Raw genomic sequence first — 15,533 nt, forward strand, 5'->3', positions numbered from 1 at the left:
GAATAGAAGACATTTTCCATCTCCCTGGATGAGTGATACACCTGCACTGATATAAATTGCGTGTAACTCTGTGGAAGCCAGAGAGGTTGCACTTGTGTAACTGAAATTGTGATAAGGAACAAGAGTGTTTAGTGCAGTTTAGTGCTGAAAACATTTGACACTTACATTGAGCAAGTAAATTATAGTGTCCCCACACTTAGGTTGAAAGGCTGTGGGTCAAGGGTGTGATGTGTCTCTCTGTTGGAGTTCAAAAGAGCAGCTGCAGAGTATGGCATAAATAACAGCAGATATTGACTTCTCTGGGAGTGAAAAAGCAAGATGTATTGACCCTGAAGTTAAATATTGACCCCAGATTTGTTTCAGTCTTTTTTTTTTTTTTTTTTTCTTCAAGGACCAATAAATCTTGGTATTTGGAAAAAAATAAGAGTTGAAAAGCAAACTCAGGCTTGACACAAATGTGTGCAATTCTATTAACTTTCTAAGTGCTTACCACCTTTTACAATAAGTACAGAAAGTGACCGTTTTCCTCATGTATTCAGTGGTATATCATATCAAAATAAGGAAACCTGATTATTACAGCAATTATTTGAAGAATTAAATGTTCTTTAAGAAGTTAAGGGGATTTTTTATTATATAGGATTGTACCTTTCTCAAGAACTTTTAATAATATATTTACATATCACTAGGGGAAAAAAACCCAGAGGTCCTCCTTACAACTTCTCATCTACATTAAAATTTACAAAATCCCACTTCTAGCTCTAGATTTACATTATGCCTTCTGCCTCTTAATTAAAATGTCCTTTAGTACCTGGGATTTTCTCTCCAGTAAAGCACATAAATTTTATAGTTAAAACTTTTAAATTTTGTATTTAGTCTTCCGGATAAGAAAAGCATTTGGTTCAGTTTAAGCCTCTCACTGTAAACCTCAATCCCCTGATAAGGCTTGTAGCAATGAGCCTGAAACGCCTGGTAGGACTTGAGGCCTCTGTCTGCAGATGTGGAGTCACAGAAGCTGCTGGCCTCATGGCAGCTCCCTCCCCTTTGCGCTGCTCTCGAGCCAGAGACCCTGAAACTCTGTGGCTCCCGTAAAAAATATTTTGCAAATACTTAGTTTTCCACAATTTCATAAGCTATCAAGAAAAGGATTATAGCAAGGAGTATATGTTTCAGGAAGATGATGATTATTGCAGGTATTATTACTACTATTATTATTGTAACTCTAGCAACATGTTTAATGGTTTGTTAGGGGGTGGTCTAATAAATTTCCCAAGATATAAAAAAACGGCAGGTTGTTACAAGGCATACATACACCCTACAGGTTTAGTAGGTTAATGCTTTTAATGGATTTGACAACTTCTGTGAGTTTCCATAACTGCACTGACATTAGGAAGGCAGTGGGTAGGTGCTATGTAGGCAGGTAGTATGTTCATTGTACTCCTGGCTAGTCGCTTATCTTCTCTGTGACTGCAGTGCTCTGGATGCCTTTCTGCATAGCTCTTCCTCACTTGTAACAAGCAGATTTAATTCAGCTTTCCAGTGTTAGTCAAGACAGTGTAAATTTGCTTATTAGCAATAAGAAAATTATAAGGAAGGAAAACACGAATTGCATTCATCAACCACACTTCCACCTCTGTACAGGAAACTTCTTGTAGTAATTTACAGAACAAAAATTTCCTCTCTAGGTACAGGTGATATTAAGCAGGGGAAAATCACAGAAATTGTGATGGTATTAGGTGGAAAAAATCCATTTATCAGGGCTGTTTACTCCTTACATTGTACAGCCATCGCACATTGGCACAACTGTGTGAAAAAATGTTCTGACTGCCTGAGGAATTCATTCTAAGTCTGCTTTTTATCCAGGAAATTGGATGCTAGTGAGGTGTGTATGAGCCAGGGCATGGGGAGACCTCAGGAGTCGGAGATACTGCAGGACACAGAGAAGACAGGAGAGAGAGAAAAGGAGAGAGCAGAATGAGAAAACTAAAAGATGTTCGCTGTGTTGGGTCGCAGTCCATCCTCTTCACCTAGAGATCCAGCTTCACAGAGGAAAATGTTCATTTTGAAAAGATAAAATTCAGGGAAAGGAGGCAGAGAGTGAGGTGGGTTGGGGGAGAATGGTTAGGTTGGAGGATGGAAACAGTATTTATTGTCACTGCCATCAAGCCTGCAATATTTCTTAGGAAAAAGCTCTACCTTTAGAAGGTGGTTTTAGAAGGGCAGTGAGGTGAAAAATAAATCCTAGCCCTGCCAGCCCCTCTCCTTTGGAGGTGATTTAATGCTGTGTCTCGATTCAGCAAGCGGAGTAAGGCAGCACACTTCCAGAGGAGCAGTGTTTATACCTAGCCATAATTTCTCTTCTGTAGTTGAACATGTAGCATCAGGAGATTAGGAATGAATTTACAGCCAGTGGATTTGTGACCGCGAGCTACGTTCAATGCAGTGCCTGCAGAGATCCTTTCTTCTCTGTTCACTGATGGTATCCCAGCCAGGCAGTCATCATGGAAAAGGCCAGTCAGAAGTGGCAATCTGCACTCACAGCCATAATTAAATGAGTAGAGCAAGCTTCCATATACATACTGTGTTTTCTGCACTCACTTTCTTCTGTGAGGTCCTACTATGTTCTTCCTTATGGCCCTCTTCATTTCTGGGGTCACGTTCCAAATAAGGGGTCCATGTAACTGCTAAGTACCCAGCATGAATAGAAACACCTTGATCTCTTCTTTTACATGCACACAAGTCTTCTAAATTCCAGATAATGTCCTCAGATAGACCCTCTAGTTGGAAAAGAGTCAGTTCTTGTATCTGAATGCTTCTTAATAAAGGCAACAGAAACCTTAAAACTAAATCCAGCAAAGGGTGGATAAAGGTCTGTATATTAATTTGAAGCATCAAATTTTTGTTAACTTTTTTCAATTCTGATCATTTCAGCATTTCATTGCAGCATTCCAGCCGGAACATGTAACGAAACCTGTGGGTACAGATACATCTGCATTTTAATGCTAACAAATCAGTCTTTAGAACTTTCTCAAAGTTCTGCTTTTCCACATGAAGTTGGGCATACTTGTTCATAGCCCGCAGGCAATTATTCTTTCATGCTGAAAGCCTCATCAAAAGTAGCTCTGTATTTTTCCCTAATGGAAGAAGATAAATACAGTTTTTATGCCATCAAATATGGTTGAAACTTTATTTTGTTCTGCTCCATTAGGTAGTGGAACCTAGTGGAGGAGAAAAAAAAAAACGATGAATGAGATGGGCAGGCAGTGTGCTTCCAACTACCTAGTGAAAATTGGTTTAGATTCATATGAGTTATAAGACTTTAAAAGCTCACTTTGCAGAGACACATGGGATTTTATAATGCACTTAAATAAGCCTTGATTCCATTAGGGGCACATGTGTGCACGCATGTACCTGCATAGAAACTTATGCGGAACAGACGGTTGCCGAGTATTCCCATTTAACTTGCACAGGCATACAAAAAAACTAATTTCTCTAGATACCTGGAATAGCATTTTTGGCAGCATTGGTGAATAAAGAAATGTTGCCTCACTGTGGGTGGCTGAAGTCTTCAATTGGTGAGGGCAAGCTTTTCTCGTTGTGTAAAACAGTGATTCAATGTTTTTAGCATTGTCCTTAACATAATGTTAAAAGTTGCAGAAGAAGTTAGTAAAACAAATGGTGAAAGCTTCCCATGAGGGAATGGTTTTTCCACCTATGCTCCGGATGACTTCACCATGTCCCCAGCAAGTTGCTCTGCAGTACAGGTGTCACTGCCAGTGGTATCGGCACCTACCACGCTCACGGCCCCGGACAAGATCATGTTGCCCTCTTAAAGAAATGTATCTCAAAAGCCGCAAAGCATGGAGTTACTATTTTTTCTTCCTAATATTTAACATAACAGCATTACTAGGGTCACTAACACTTAAATACTGTGTTATAAAAATAGACAATGTTAGGGGAAATACACACTTTGAGTGTGTTACCTTTTTTCCTCCTTTCAGGTGAATGTAGTTTGAATTAAGACAAAAAGTTGTGTACATTAATCATCAAATTATACCATCTGAATTAGGAGCTATGTTTCATTGGAAAGCTTGTTTATTTCAGAACGGAGGGCCTGGACTTAGACAGAAATGGCATTACTTCGCCGTCTGGCATAACTCTGAAGGACAGATCCCTTCTGTGACATGGCTAATGCTTTGTTCACTCTAGTTTTAATTAACTCATTGGCTGGAATATCCTCAGGTTGTCTTAAGAGGCTATTGCACAAACCAAAGATCTGGCTTTGATCTCCCTATAGATCTGGCTGTATATTAGTCAGTCTAAAACCTCCTCTGTTGGGATACAGCTTGAGAGAGGCTCTTTGCTGGGCTGTATCGTGGCTGTCTTGCTTGTGATTGAACAGATTTTAATTCATACATAGTTTTTATCTTCTTTTAACTGTTCTAGTTTTTCTCTCATCTTCTGAACAGCCTAATTAGATTTTTGGGTTTGGTTCCAGAGACGTGCACTGAGTGATCCCTTCCTTGATTTTCAGTAACTGAGGACAGACACATCTCTCTTGTTCCAGGCAGTTATTTAAAAGCACCAGCACTCACTGTTTTTTGTTCTGGTTTGAGTTAAGCCGGAGACATATCTTTAAATCTAATAGTCTACGGGATGTTGGACCCTCTGGTGGTGTGATATTCTTACTGTTTTGCTATGGCTGGACCTTAAACTGTTGCAAATCCATGATTTTTCATAAAATTTACCATGCTGGTCCTTCAGTTCTGTTCATAATATTTGTGTACCATACAGTTAAGGTACTCAACAGTCTTTGCATAGCCTGTGTTGTGGTTGGACTCTTTGTATCCTTTCAATTAAGATATTTAGTGTTTAATCACAGTAGGACATTGTTTGGTAATACCATATAATTAAATGGTGATGGTTGTTGAAGTGTATAATTAGGATTTCTGACAATTCATTGTGAATCTTTGGTCTACTGTGAAGGAGAACAAAGCCAGAGAGAAAATGCTGGCTGGGTTATATAAATAAGTGAGAGATGATGGTCAGGCTGAAAATGAGGGTTCTCCCCTCCTTTAATGAAAGGGTTTGTGTACATTACATAGAATAAAGTATTTCTTAGGCTGAAAGCTTTCCAGAGATAATAGTGTTGGCCCTTTGAGGCTCTTTATTATGTCAGATGTGGGATTTGGATTTACGGGAAGTGGCCGCTGCCTCTGACAGGCTCGGTCTGGTGGAGGAGAATTTGCCTGGCCTCCCCTGCGTGCGGAGCTTTGGGCTGCAACCTGCAGATCATCAAGGGTGGTTTTTTTCCAAGGTGTTCCAGAGAATGAAATGCCCCATTTCCACTGAAATGCCCTGGGCTCTTGGGGCAAAGTACCCCCCTCCAGCTTCAGGGGACAAGGGACATGGTGACCCCTGCCAGCTCCAGCCCCAGGATTGCCCCCTCTGTGGTGAGAGGGGCTTTTTAGGGGCAGGATTATGAAGTCCTGCAAAGGGTGGATTATTCTATTGTTATGAGCCTTAATGAATAACTCCTCCTCACTTTTCTTTTTTTAAGAGTCTAGGAATATGTTATGCTGTTCTCCTAAAATGCAAGCTGAAAGTCTCACATAATTCTATAGCTACAAGAACCATAGAATAGTTTGGGTTGGAAAGGACCTTTAGATGCCGTCTAGTCCACACACACACACCCCGCCTGAATGAGCAGGGACATCTTCTCAGGTTGCTCAGAGCCCCATCCAGCCTGACCTTGAATGTTTCCAGGAATGGGGCATCTACCACCTCTCGGAGCAACCTGTGCCAGCGTTTTACCACCCTCGTCATAAAAATTTTCTTTCCTATATCTAGTCTGAATCTACCCACTTTTTGTTTAAAACCATTACCCCTTGTTCTATTGCAACAGGCCCTGCTAAAAAGTCTCTCTCCATCTTTCTTGTAGTCTCCCTTTAAGTACTAGTTGGCCACAACCAGGTCTCCCCGCAGCCTTCTCTTCTCCAGGCTGAACAACCCCAACTCTCTTAGCCTGTTCTCACAGGAGAGGTGCTCCAGCCTTCAGATAATTTTTGTGGCCCTCCTCTGGACCCACTCCAGCAGGCCCATATCCTTCTTGTGCTCAGGACCCCAGAGCTGGATGCAGCGCTCCAGGTCGGGTCTCACCAGAGCGGAGTAAAGGGGCAGAATCACCTCCCTCGACCTGCTGGCAACGCTGCTTTTGATGCAGCCCAGGATATGGTTGGCTTTCTGGGCTGCAAGCGCACGTTGTTGGCTCATGTCCAGCTTTTCATCCACCAGTGCCCCCAGATCCTTCTCAGCAGGGCTGCTCTCAATCCCTTCATTCCCCCAGCCTGTATTGGTACAGGGGGTTGCCCTGGCCCAGGTGCAGGACTTTGCACTTGGAAAGAAAGTTCACCAGGGTGAAAAAGAAATCTCGCAGTGTGAAGCTCAGGATAAAATCACAGGAACTGGCACCACTGGCCCTGGTAGGAGTCACGCAGCTCTGTTGAGGCATAAATTTTCTGAACAGGCTTTTGAGGTGTGTTTTTCCTCTCCAGAGGTTATTCGTACAAGCTGCCAGCTATGTAACAGGGTGATCAGGTTATGCAGGACACTGTAGAAACCTGGGAGGATGGAGTGGTTTGGGGTTGGTCCATTTATTTATTAATTTATGAAGAAAGAAGCTCTGTGTCTCACAGTGTTTACTTGAAATACAGAGTGACTGTTTTGGCCTCTGTCTTGCTGCCATGTTTTATGATTTTCCACCTGGCATAGGAAAACTGGCACAAGTTAGGTGAGTATATACCCACCGCTTAGATTTCAGGTTTTGCTGCTTTAATTGCTTCCTAGTAAATAACCAGAAACATTTTCAAAACACTCATAGCTTGCATTTATCCCTATTTGATTACAAAACCAGAAGCAAAACTAGCAAATTCTAGAACAAATGACAGCATGTTTGTACTAAATATTTTTTCCAATGGCATTGTAAAAATCTGACAATGAATTAAAGCAGGCTGTTGCAATCCACCTGCCCACAAGCCAGCACTGCACCACTTGGGCGAGCAGGACTGTTGCCATTCTGGAGACAGGGCTTTAAAGACTGTGGCTGTGGGAAGAAGGCTGGCACTTGTTCCCCCTAAGGCCAAGTGAAAAGGAAATCATGGCAAGAGACTGAGTGAGGAGTGAAGAAGGTGGGGACAGTGGACACAATTTGGTAGTCACCTGTTTTATAATGTACAATAATGGGCCTTCTTTGCCTGGTCAAGAGCTCTTCCCCACAAAGCCCTGCAGAAGGATGTGCGTGCGTGAGCGAGCTGTGGCATGAGGTCAGCTCAGTTTGAATGAAGGCAGCAGCATGGCTCTGCCAAACCAGGTGCTTCGCACGCACAACCTAAGGGCTCGGTGCTCCCCTGCAGACTGGTCATGCAATAGTATGATGTTTGCTCCTTTAGCCACACTTACCCACAAGAGGGGTCATCCAGCAGCATTGAGGTCACAGAGATGGAGAGGGGCTGGGGCACCATGCAGCAGCTAGAGGGGCAGCTGCTCAGAGAAGCCCCGGTGCATGCTATGCTTCCCATGGCTGCAGCCTCATGCTAAATGCCCTATAACTTGGGGATGGGCATGGGCCTTTGTGCATTAGCTAGGAAAAATGTAGGATGTCTATTTACACTTATCTCAAGTTATAGCCTTTATAGTGCAAAAATAGACTCTAAACTGAAGGAAGGAAAATTATCTCAAAATAATGATTAAAAAAAGCATGAACCAGTCTCAGTTTTTGCCATTTATAACCATTATAAAGAATAATTGCTTTCTGAGGTAGGTTAGTCATATGGAGCCATCGAATCATCAGTTTTGCTGACTGCACTGGAAACATTCATGGAGGGTCACAGGAATTGTTTTCATGAAGGGTAGGTTAATAACCTGTAACACCACACAGAAAAGAAGACAAAAATCTCACTTTGAATTTTGTGGCTGGATGGATCCAGTAATCCCAAAGCTATACAAAATTTATTGTTGGCAAAGATGTGTCTGCTTTTGATTTTAGTGTGCTAATGTAATATGCTGGTTTTGTGTCAGTACAAAGGCTTCTCTGTAAAAAACATATGCACACATATTTTTCTATATATTTGAACATAAATATGTGTGTGTGAGTGTATATGTATGTATATATGTACATGTTTATATGCCTGAATTTTAAAATCCTCTCTGTCCTAAGAGACAGATTTACTTTCCTAATGGGTAGTCATGCATATTAGTAAAAACCTACCATTTTACAGTTGGGTACCTGAATTTAAGCACTTACGGCCAGGTTTTTCCAGACATTTAGTTATTTAAACCTAGAGATGGATTCCTTATGGGATCATCTACTTTTGCTAGTGAGATAGGCACCCACTGGGAGCTTGTTGCAGCTTTGCATGGTTAGGTATCTCTCAGTATTTGATTCCTACCTACATGTTGAATCATAGAATCATCAAATGGTTTGGGTTGGAAGGGACCTTAAAGACCATCTAGTTCCAACCCCCCTGCCATGGGAAGGTATCCCTGCCCATGGCAGAGGGGTTGGAACTAGATGGACGTAGCTTGCTCAGGCCCCTTTAAATATAGATATTAGATCTGCTGCTCCTCAGTTTTGAACACATTCGCTTTGAGGAATTTGTCATTTAAAGGCTGCAAACAAGGCTTGCAGTCTTCCTTCGGAAATTCAAGGAATGTTATCTCTTTTCAATGAATCACACTAGGGAAAACCCCTCCTAAGTAATGTATGTATTTTTGTTTCCTGCACTGCATTTCTTCAATCATTTTATCAGTACATTTTTTGTCAGGGTTACAAAGGGAACCTTGCATCTTTGTCAAAACTGATCTGCTAGCGGAAATATTATGAGGCCACCTATGATTCTGCAGCAAAAGCCAAGAAAAGGACACAGAGGCAAACACTTCTAAAAGAATGGTTCAGCAAAAAAATGTGCGTGTATATCATATTCAAGTGTTCAAAGATGTGCTCCTGAAGCGTAATATAGTTGAGGAGTCAGGCATTTTGTAAGGTAGTTACTCCATGTCAAAGAGCAAAGATATTTAGTCTCCCATTAAAACACATGGAACAACAACAACAACAAAAAACCCCAACCATAAAACCCAGCTCCTCCTCCAGTGAAACCTCTGCTTATCTGGAGCCCAAAAGGAATCTGCAGATGTGTACCCCCTGCGTGAGAACAAAGTCTTCAGTCACTGGAATGCAATGCTATAAAAACAAATACTACAAAGCCTGGTAACAGGGGGATGTCTCACTTGCATATTTTTTTGTGACCATCTTGGTTTGCAGAGAAGGGGGTCCCCAAAGCATGTGAGCCAGCAGGATCTCTTTGTACTAGGTTGCTGTCTGTTTGGCCAGATGTCTTCCCAACAGTGAGACAGAAAAAACAGAGCTCTTATTAAAATAAGTCAGGGAAAGGAATGGAAAAAAGCATGTGTCCAGCGAAACGAGGCACATTTTGTCCCATCTGATATTTATTAAACGTTGATCAAATCAGCAGTGAGAAATGCACATCATGCGGAAGTGACCCTGGCTCCCTGGGTTTGGAAGTCAGTGACAAATGTATGGGAGCAGACCAACATTGAAAACACGTGTACAGGACACGGAGAGGAGTGTGCTGCACTAGGGGCAACAATAACAAACGGAGAAGAGCTGACTTCAGCCGAGAACCCCCTTTTTCAGGTTTTACATATGTTCTATCAACGGAATGAGTGTGTAGGGTCTTTCCCTGTGGATCTACTCTACAACTTTCTAGATAAAAGGTTTCACATCTTCTGGAAGAACCCTGCATTTTGTGCAAGCCATGAAAATAGTCAAGTGGGTAAAAGTGGGGAAGTTTTGTAAATTAAAGCCCAAGCAAGGGCTCCCTCAAGCCTTGACTCTCAGATTTTGTGATAAACCTGTATAATTTTATGCCAAACTGCTGGGTTTTGTGTAATCACAATGAGCATTTGAAATAGTCTCCCATCTGCTGTTGCTCAGTGTTTTGGCTAACAAGTCTTTTCAGAGCAATCCTTCAATAAAATTAAGTGTCCGCAAAGCATGGACTAAATGCATCTCCTGTATCAGAACAAGCTTATTTGGGCTTGGTCCTTAAACAAGGTAGTAGGGAAGAGCAACAGGGGTTATTTAACTGCACAAAAATACATCAGAATGAGTCTTCCAGGTCTTTTCTTCAAGGTACCTCTACCTTCAGTAATTTTTATATGTTTAGTAAACTAGGAAGTCAGCTGCTACTAGCAACAGAGTTAAAAGCTATATATTTGCAACAAAGAGTAAATTTAATAGCTCTGAAAGACTTTACTGTGTCCATCTCTAGGCAAAGGAAAACAAAGGAGCCTGTTAGAGCTCCATGGCTTTTTACTCCAGCCCTGGACCCGGGGCACGTGAGATGAAGGTAGCAGGGGTTCGATGGCAGTCAGATACAGTTTTAAGCTGACAGGCAGAAGGTGCCAGCAGGCAATGCAATGCATAGCTCCATCCCAGCTTAGTTAATGAAATCACTCCTGCCTGTATGATTGCTTTAGTATGCTGTGTTTATGTTATTGATACCAACAGTGCTGAACTGTTAAAAGATGGAAAGGTCTGGCTTTTGCTGGGGTGCTGTTCTGATGTCAGTTTGAAATATGCTGAAAGTAAAAGTTCTGAAAAGCCAAAGTGCTCTTTTATTGTACCAGTGATAGAGAGGACTGAGACAAGTGAAACAAGATCCTTATGAAGCACTGGAACATACATGATGCTAGATGCTGAACTGCAATACATCCAGTGACATCAGCAAAGTTTCAGCTCATTACACTACACAGGAAGCCAGAGTACGGTGACAGAAAGCAGGGCATGCCATAAAATGAGTAATCTTAATACGAGACTGTAATCAAGCGAAACATTTCTATGTGCAGTTGCTGTCAAAGGTTTTGTTTTTATTTCTGCCTCTCTCAGTGCTTTGTACCTCTGCAGTCTATCAGTCTTCCCAGTTAGGGATCTGGTCCTGCTTCCATTAACATTAAAATAGGGCAGGTCAAGCTTTCTGTTATCTGTGTATTTAGAAGGTGAGTATGATGTGCTTTGTGCCCCAAGCTTCTCGTGTTTTTTGATTTGTGGGATGTTCAAAGGCTTACAGGATTAGAATTTGAAACACTTTGGAGGAGGAACCTTGCATTCAGTGCACAGGGGCTCAATAAGCCCATTATTACCAGCAAACAGCAGCAAAATGGTGCTCCAGACACCACAAGTTCCCACTGTGAAATAATTTCAGTCTTTGAATACCTACTGCAAGCCCTTAGAAAACTCCACTTTCCCTCTCCAACTTTTTCAGCAAGCAGAGCTTCCCCACTAACAAACTCCTTGAGACTGTCAACCAAAGAAAGAAAACCAGCCCACACATAAGCAAACCTGGCTATTGACCCTTCACCTTTTCTTTTGTGGTGCAGGAGTTATCAGCCTTTTAAATCCAAGTCACCAATAAATGGTCTATGCAACTGCCCATGTCTGTGCCAGCTCCCTTCCTTCCCACCTGCACAGGCAGGAGAGAAGCTTTTCCCCTCCAGGGTCTCTATTCTTGGGTTTGTGCTTACATGTCTTTGTCTTATTTTCCCCTAATGTTCCTGTTCCTGAAAAAAGAACCAGATTCCAAACTGAACTTATGCCTAAACCCCAAGGAACCCAAATCTATGACATCACTTTCATCACAGGGCAACAGAACGTGACATCACAGCTGAAAAGTTTAGAAAAAAAGTGATGACATAATGTGGAAAGTGAGCTGACCTGTGAAAGACGCATTTCTGCCTTAGCCACAGCTAAGAGGAATTGAGAAAAATGCCTGTCAAGTAAACTTTGTATAAATAAACATTGTATAACTCCTCTTCCTGAGTTGCTCCAATATGGTAATTAATCCCTCCTTCAAGTACCCTGGGCTTAAGGAAGTCACTGGAAACTGCTGTTCTTTGAGAGAGAAATACAGTTGACTTGACTTGATATGTCAGTCACCCGTTCTCCGTGAACCCAGGGGAAGTGGCCCATGCTTTTCTCTTAAAAAATGGAAAATAAAAAAACACTCTGCAGAAGGTCATGAGTTGGGAAAAGTAAAATCAGCTGTGGGTTAGGCCTCGAGGGAAATATAAGTTACTCATAAAAAGCTACAGAGCAAGTTTTGATTAGTTAAGTAATCTGGTACATAGAATTTATTAGAGCTTAAAGCTTTCCTGTGGGAGTCCCCTAACAGTACACAAATAGAGTAAAATATCAAAGAAATGCATTTTCTGACAGACATGGAAAGCTACATTAACCCTGGCCTGCTTAATGCCCATCGGAAGGAGGGATAAATCCTGCCCATTCATTCAAGCACAGTGGTCCAGATTTCATGTTTTTACACATTTGTATTTCTGATTAATTTCTTGGTATCTTAATCAATGCTTCCAAAACTCTTGAGCTTTCCCAAGGAGCACGTAGAGAAAAGAGGAATATTGCTTCCCTAATAGACTCAAAGATGTCAAAACTTTCTGAAAAAAACCTCAAATATAAAATAGGAAAGGCCTGTTTTCTCTTAACTTGAGGCCCTTTTTTAAAGGTTGTCCACAAGGGGAAATTCACCAGCATTTTTCTGTTGGTATAGATGTACCGCTAGCTTTACCAGTATAGCACCACTTCTTTTCTGTGGAAATAGTATTCTCTAACCCCCCCAAAAGTAAGATAAAAAAGTCTCTCTTATTATGGAAAGAAAGTGTTCACATGGTAACCTTTTGTGGTAATGGGCACAAAGCAGGACCAGTACTCCTACCAGGTTTTCACAATGCTATTTTATTTCTGTGTTTTCCTTCTGCCAAAGCATTTAATGTCTCCTGTTGCCCCTGTAGGGAGACTGAATGCTAAGAAAAAGCTGCTGCGGTGGGACGCCTGACAGAGGAGATGCTAATAAATTTGACTTTTGAAGCTCACCATAGTCATGTTAGCACAATCAGAAAAGTTAGCACAATCGGGAAATAGCCCTGCCTCTCAGGAAAGCCACAGATTTTCCAGCGAAGCAGAACCTACTTCTCATCAACATGCTAAAATCCCAAAGTGATTTTATCACTAAGCTGATGCTTCAAGCACCGTGGAGGCTAACCTGGAAGAATAGGCAGATAGGCACCCGTATTATCATCTGCTTACGTACATAATTTATTCTTTTGAAAACGGAGGAGAGGAAATGGGGAGCTAAAAGGGGCAATGTGTTCTTTGCCATTGTTTTAAAATTCTTAAAATCTTCTTTTGCAGGTATTCAGGAGGGGACTCAATGTACCAAATGTAAAAATAACTGGGCACTGAAGTTTTCCATCATCTTATTATATATTTTATGTGCCCTGCTAACAATCACAGTAGCCATTCTGGGATACAAAGGTATGTATGCATCAAGCCCAACATTTCATTTTCAGCCAAGCATCCAAGTGCATTTCTACATATTAGATAAACAGGCAATTTATCACGTTTCACCTTAAATATCAATACCTTGGCAACGTTGGCTTTTTGTACACACATAACAACAAGCTGCAACCTTACGTTTTCACATTCAAACAATTATGACGTTTTGAAACTAGATTAGACGTTTGAAAGAAAAGAAAAAAGAACAAAATTAGTATTCTTCCACCTTGAAGGAGGACTAATGGGAAGACTCAAAGCTCTGTAACATGTGCTATACCTTGATTTCACTGAGCTCTTTTACATGTATTGCACCTTTCCAGAATAAATGTCCTTCTTAATGGGAGAGCCAGGAAGTCTTACTAACATAATATTTTTCACAGGAGCAAAGCGTAGGATCAATATTACTTTGAAATATCTGGGAGAAAGATTGAACCAGGAAGTGCCAATGTATTGAATTATCTACAATTATTTTGATGAACAAAGATGCTTCGATGCTTTTGACAGTAATTTCAAAGATTCTGGTAGTTGGGTAGCCCAACAATGGAGAAAATGTCATTTGCACACATTGGAAAGTACAGCTTAAAATTCCCATATATCGTCAGCACTAATTAACTCTAGCCACTTAGGCATTCTTATTGATGTAATTGTCTGCTTGTGCAGTCACAGCTATAATAAGTTAAATAAACAAGACATGTGTTTCTAGTATGAAAAAGAAAGTAACATCATTGTGGGTATTATAACAGGACATTGCAGCATGTTGCAAAGAAAACCAAGCTAGCTTTAAACTGTCTGCTTGAGTATGGCTCTGAGAGTAGCTTCAAAACCCCTCCAAGAAGCTGGGTGAATATTCATGTGAATAGCATGCAGTGCATCCTGTGCTGCCAACAGCTGCACTCGTAGCGGAGCTGACATCACCTCTGGTCCTTTGCCAGTGAAAGAAAAGGAAATTGTAGAAATAGAAAGGGATAAATACTTATTTAAGAGGATTTGGTACAGTTTTGAGTGGGAAGAAAATTAAAACTGCTTGGTTTAGATGGAAGATTTAGCCAGGGAGATGAGAGAATGTGAAGGACAGATAGAGACACATAGGTATTCCTTTTTCGTGATAAAGCAGACGGAATGTGGCAAATTAAAATCAAATGTAAAGAAATGCAGTATATATATAATTGGTCAGACATTCTCCTGAAGAATGTGTCACTAGTCTTGAAGTTAGATTCTGAGAAAAAAAAAAACTTTCCAGGATTCAAAAACTTGTTCTTGAACTATAAAGATAAGATCATTTGGTTATATGGAGTAGGGGAGGACAAACTAGGCCTTTTGCAGGTATAAATCTGCAGAGATCTGCTATAGAGCAGATGAGGATGGGATCCTTCCACACTATAACCCAGCCCCAAAATTCCTGGGGTTTAGCAGAATTTTCCTCAAGAGAGTTTTATACAAGGCTGTCAGTTCTGGGGCTCACCAGAAGACTCAGACCTCACTTGGCATCAGAAGCAGCGTATCAAGTTGGAGGGACCATTGCTCTATATCTTGCTTCAGCAAATGTTTGTTTGTGTGTGTGTAGGAAGCAACAGCAATAAGGAAACTCCAAAAGATCCCTTTCGGAGAGGGAGTTTCTCTTCCTCATTTCAATCCACAGTTTTCAGGCTTCTTTCTCCATGGGGGCCTCTAGCGCTGTCTTTTCCCCAGGCTTTGCTCTCATCTTGAGGCCCCACCTTTGCTACACTCATCTCTAAACCTCCTTCTTGTACTGAGTAGTCATTGGTGCCTGACCAGGGACTAGTCTTTCTGTCATAGCAGTACCAAGCCACATCTATCTGGGTCAAGGACAAAAGAATTTCCTCTTCCACAAAAATAAAAAAAAAAAAGGGGGGGGAGATTATAGGAAGGTGGGTAATGCACATCTTGCTCACAGTCCTTAAGATATCTTGGTGACCACTGCTCCTCCGCTCACCAACTTGGTGGCTGCTCTACCTGAATGCCAAGGGAAAGAGGCATATGCTGGGCAAAAGACCTGTTAAGTCCACGGTATCCCTTCTGTAATGCCAAGCAGCAAATGGTCATGTGTCAGGCATTCATTTTGCCTTTTGTACCTGCAGCTTAAGAGCTTCAT

General features: G+C 41.4%; 1 protein-coding gene across 1 annotated transcript in view; it reads left to right on the forward strand.

Annotated features, from left to right (window-relative positions):
• Window positions 1–15,533, forward strand: part of COLEC12 (collectin subfamily member 12) — a 98,224-nt gene that overhangs the window by 67,771 nt on the left and 14,920 nt on the right. The window contains exon 3 of the mRNA XM_075084782.1: window positions 13,277–13,399. Within this exon, the coding sequence (XP_074940883.1) occupies window positions 13,277–13,399 (123 nt within the window). The remainder of the gene's footprint in view (window positions 1–13,276; window positions 13,400–15,533) is intronic.

Source organism: Phalacrocorax aristotelis, chromosome 2 (genome assembly GCF_949628215.1).
Source record: "Phalacrocorax aristotelis chromosome 2, bGulAri2.1, whole genome shotgun sequence".
Lineage (NCBI taxonomy): Eukaryota > Metazoa > Chordata > Aves > Suliformes > Phalacrocoracidae > Phalacrocorax > Phalacrocorax aristotelis.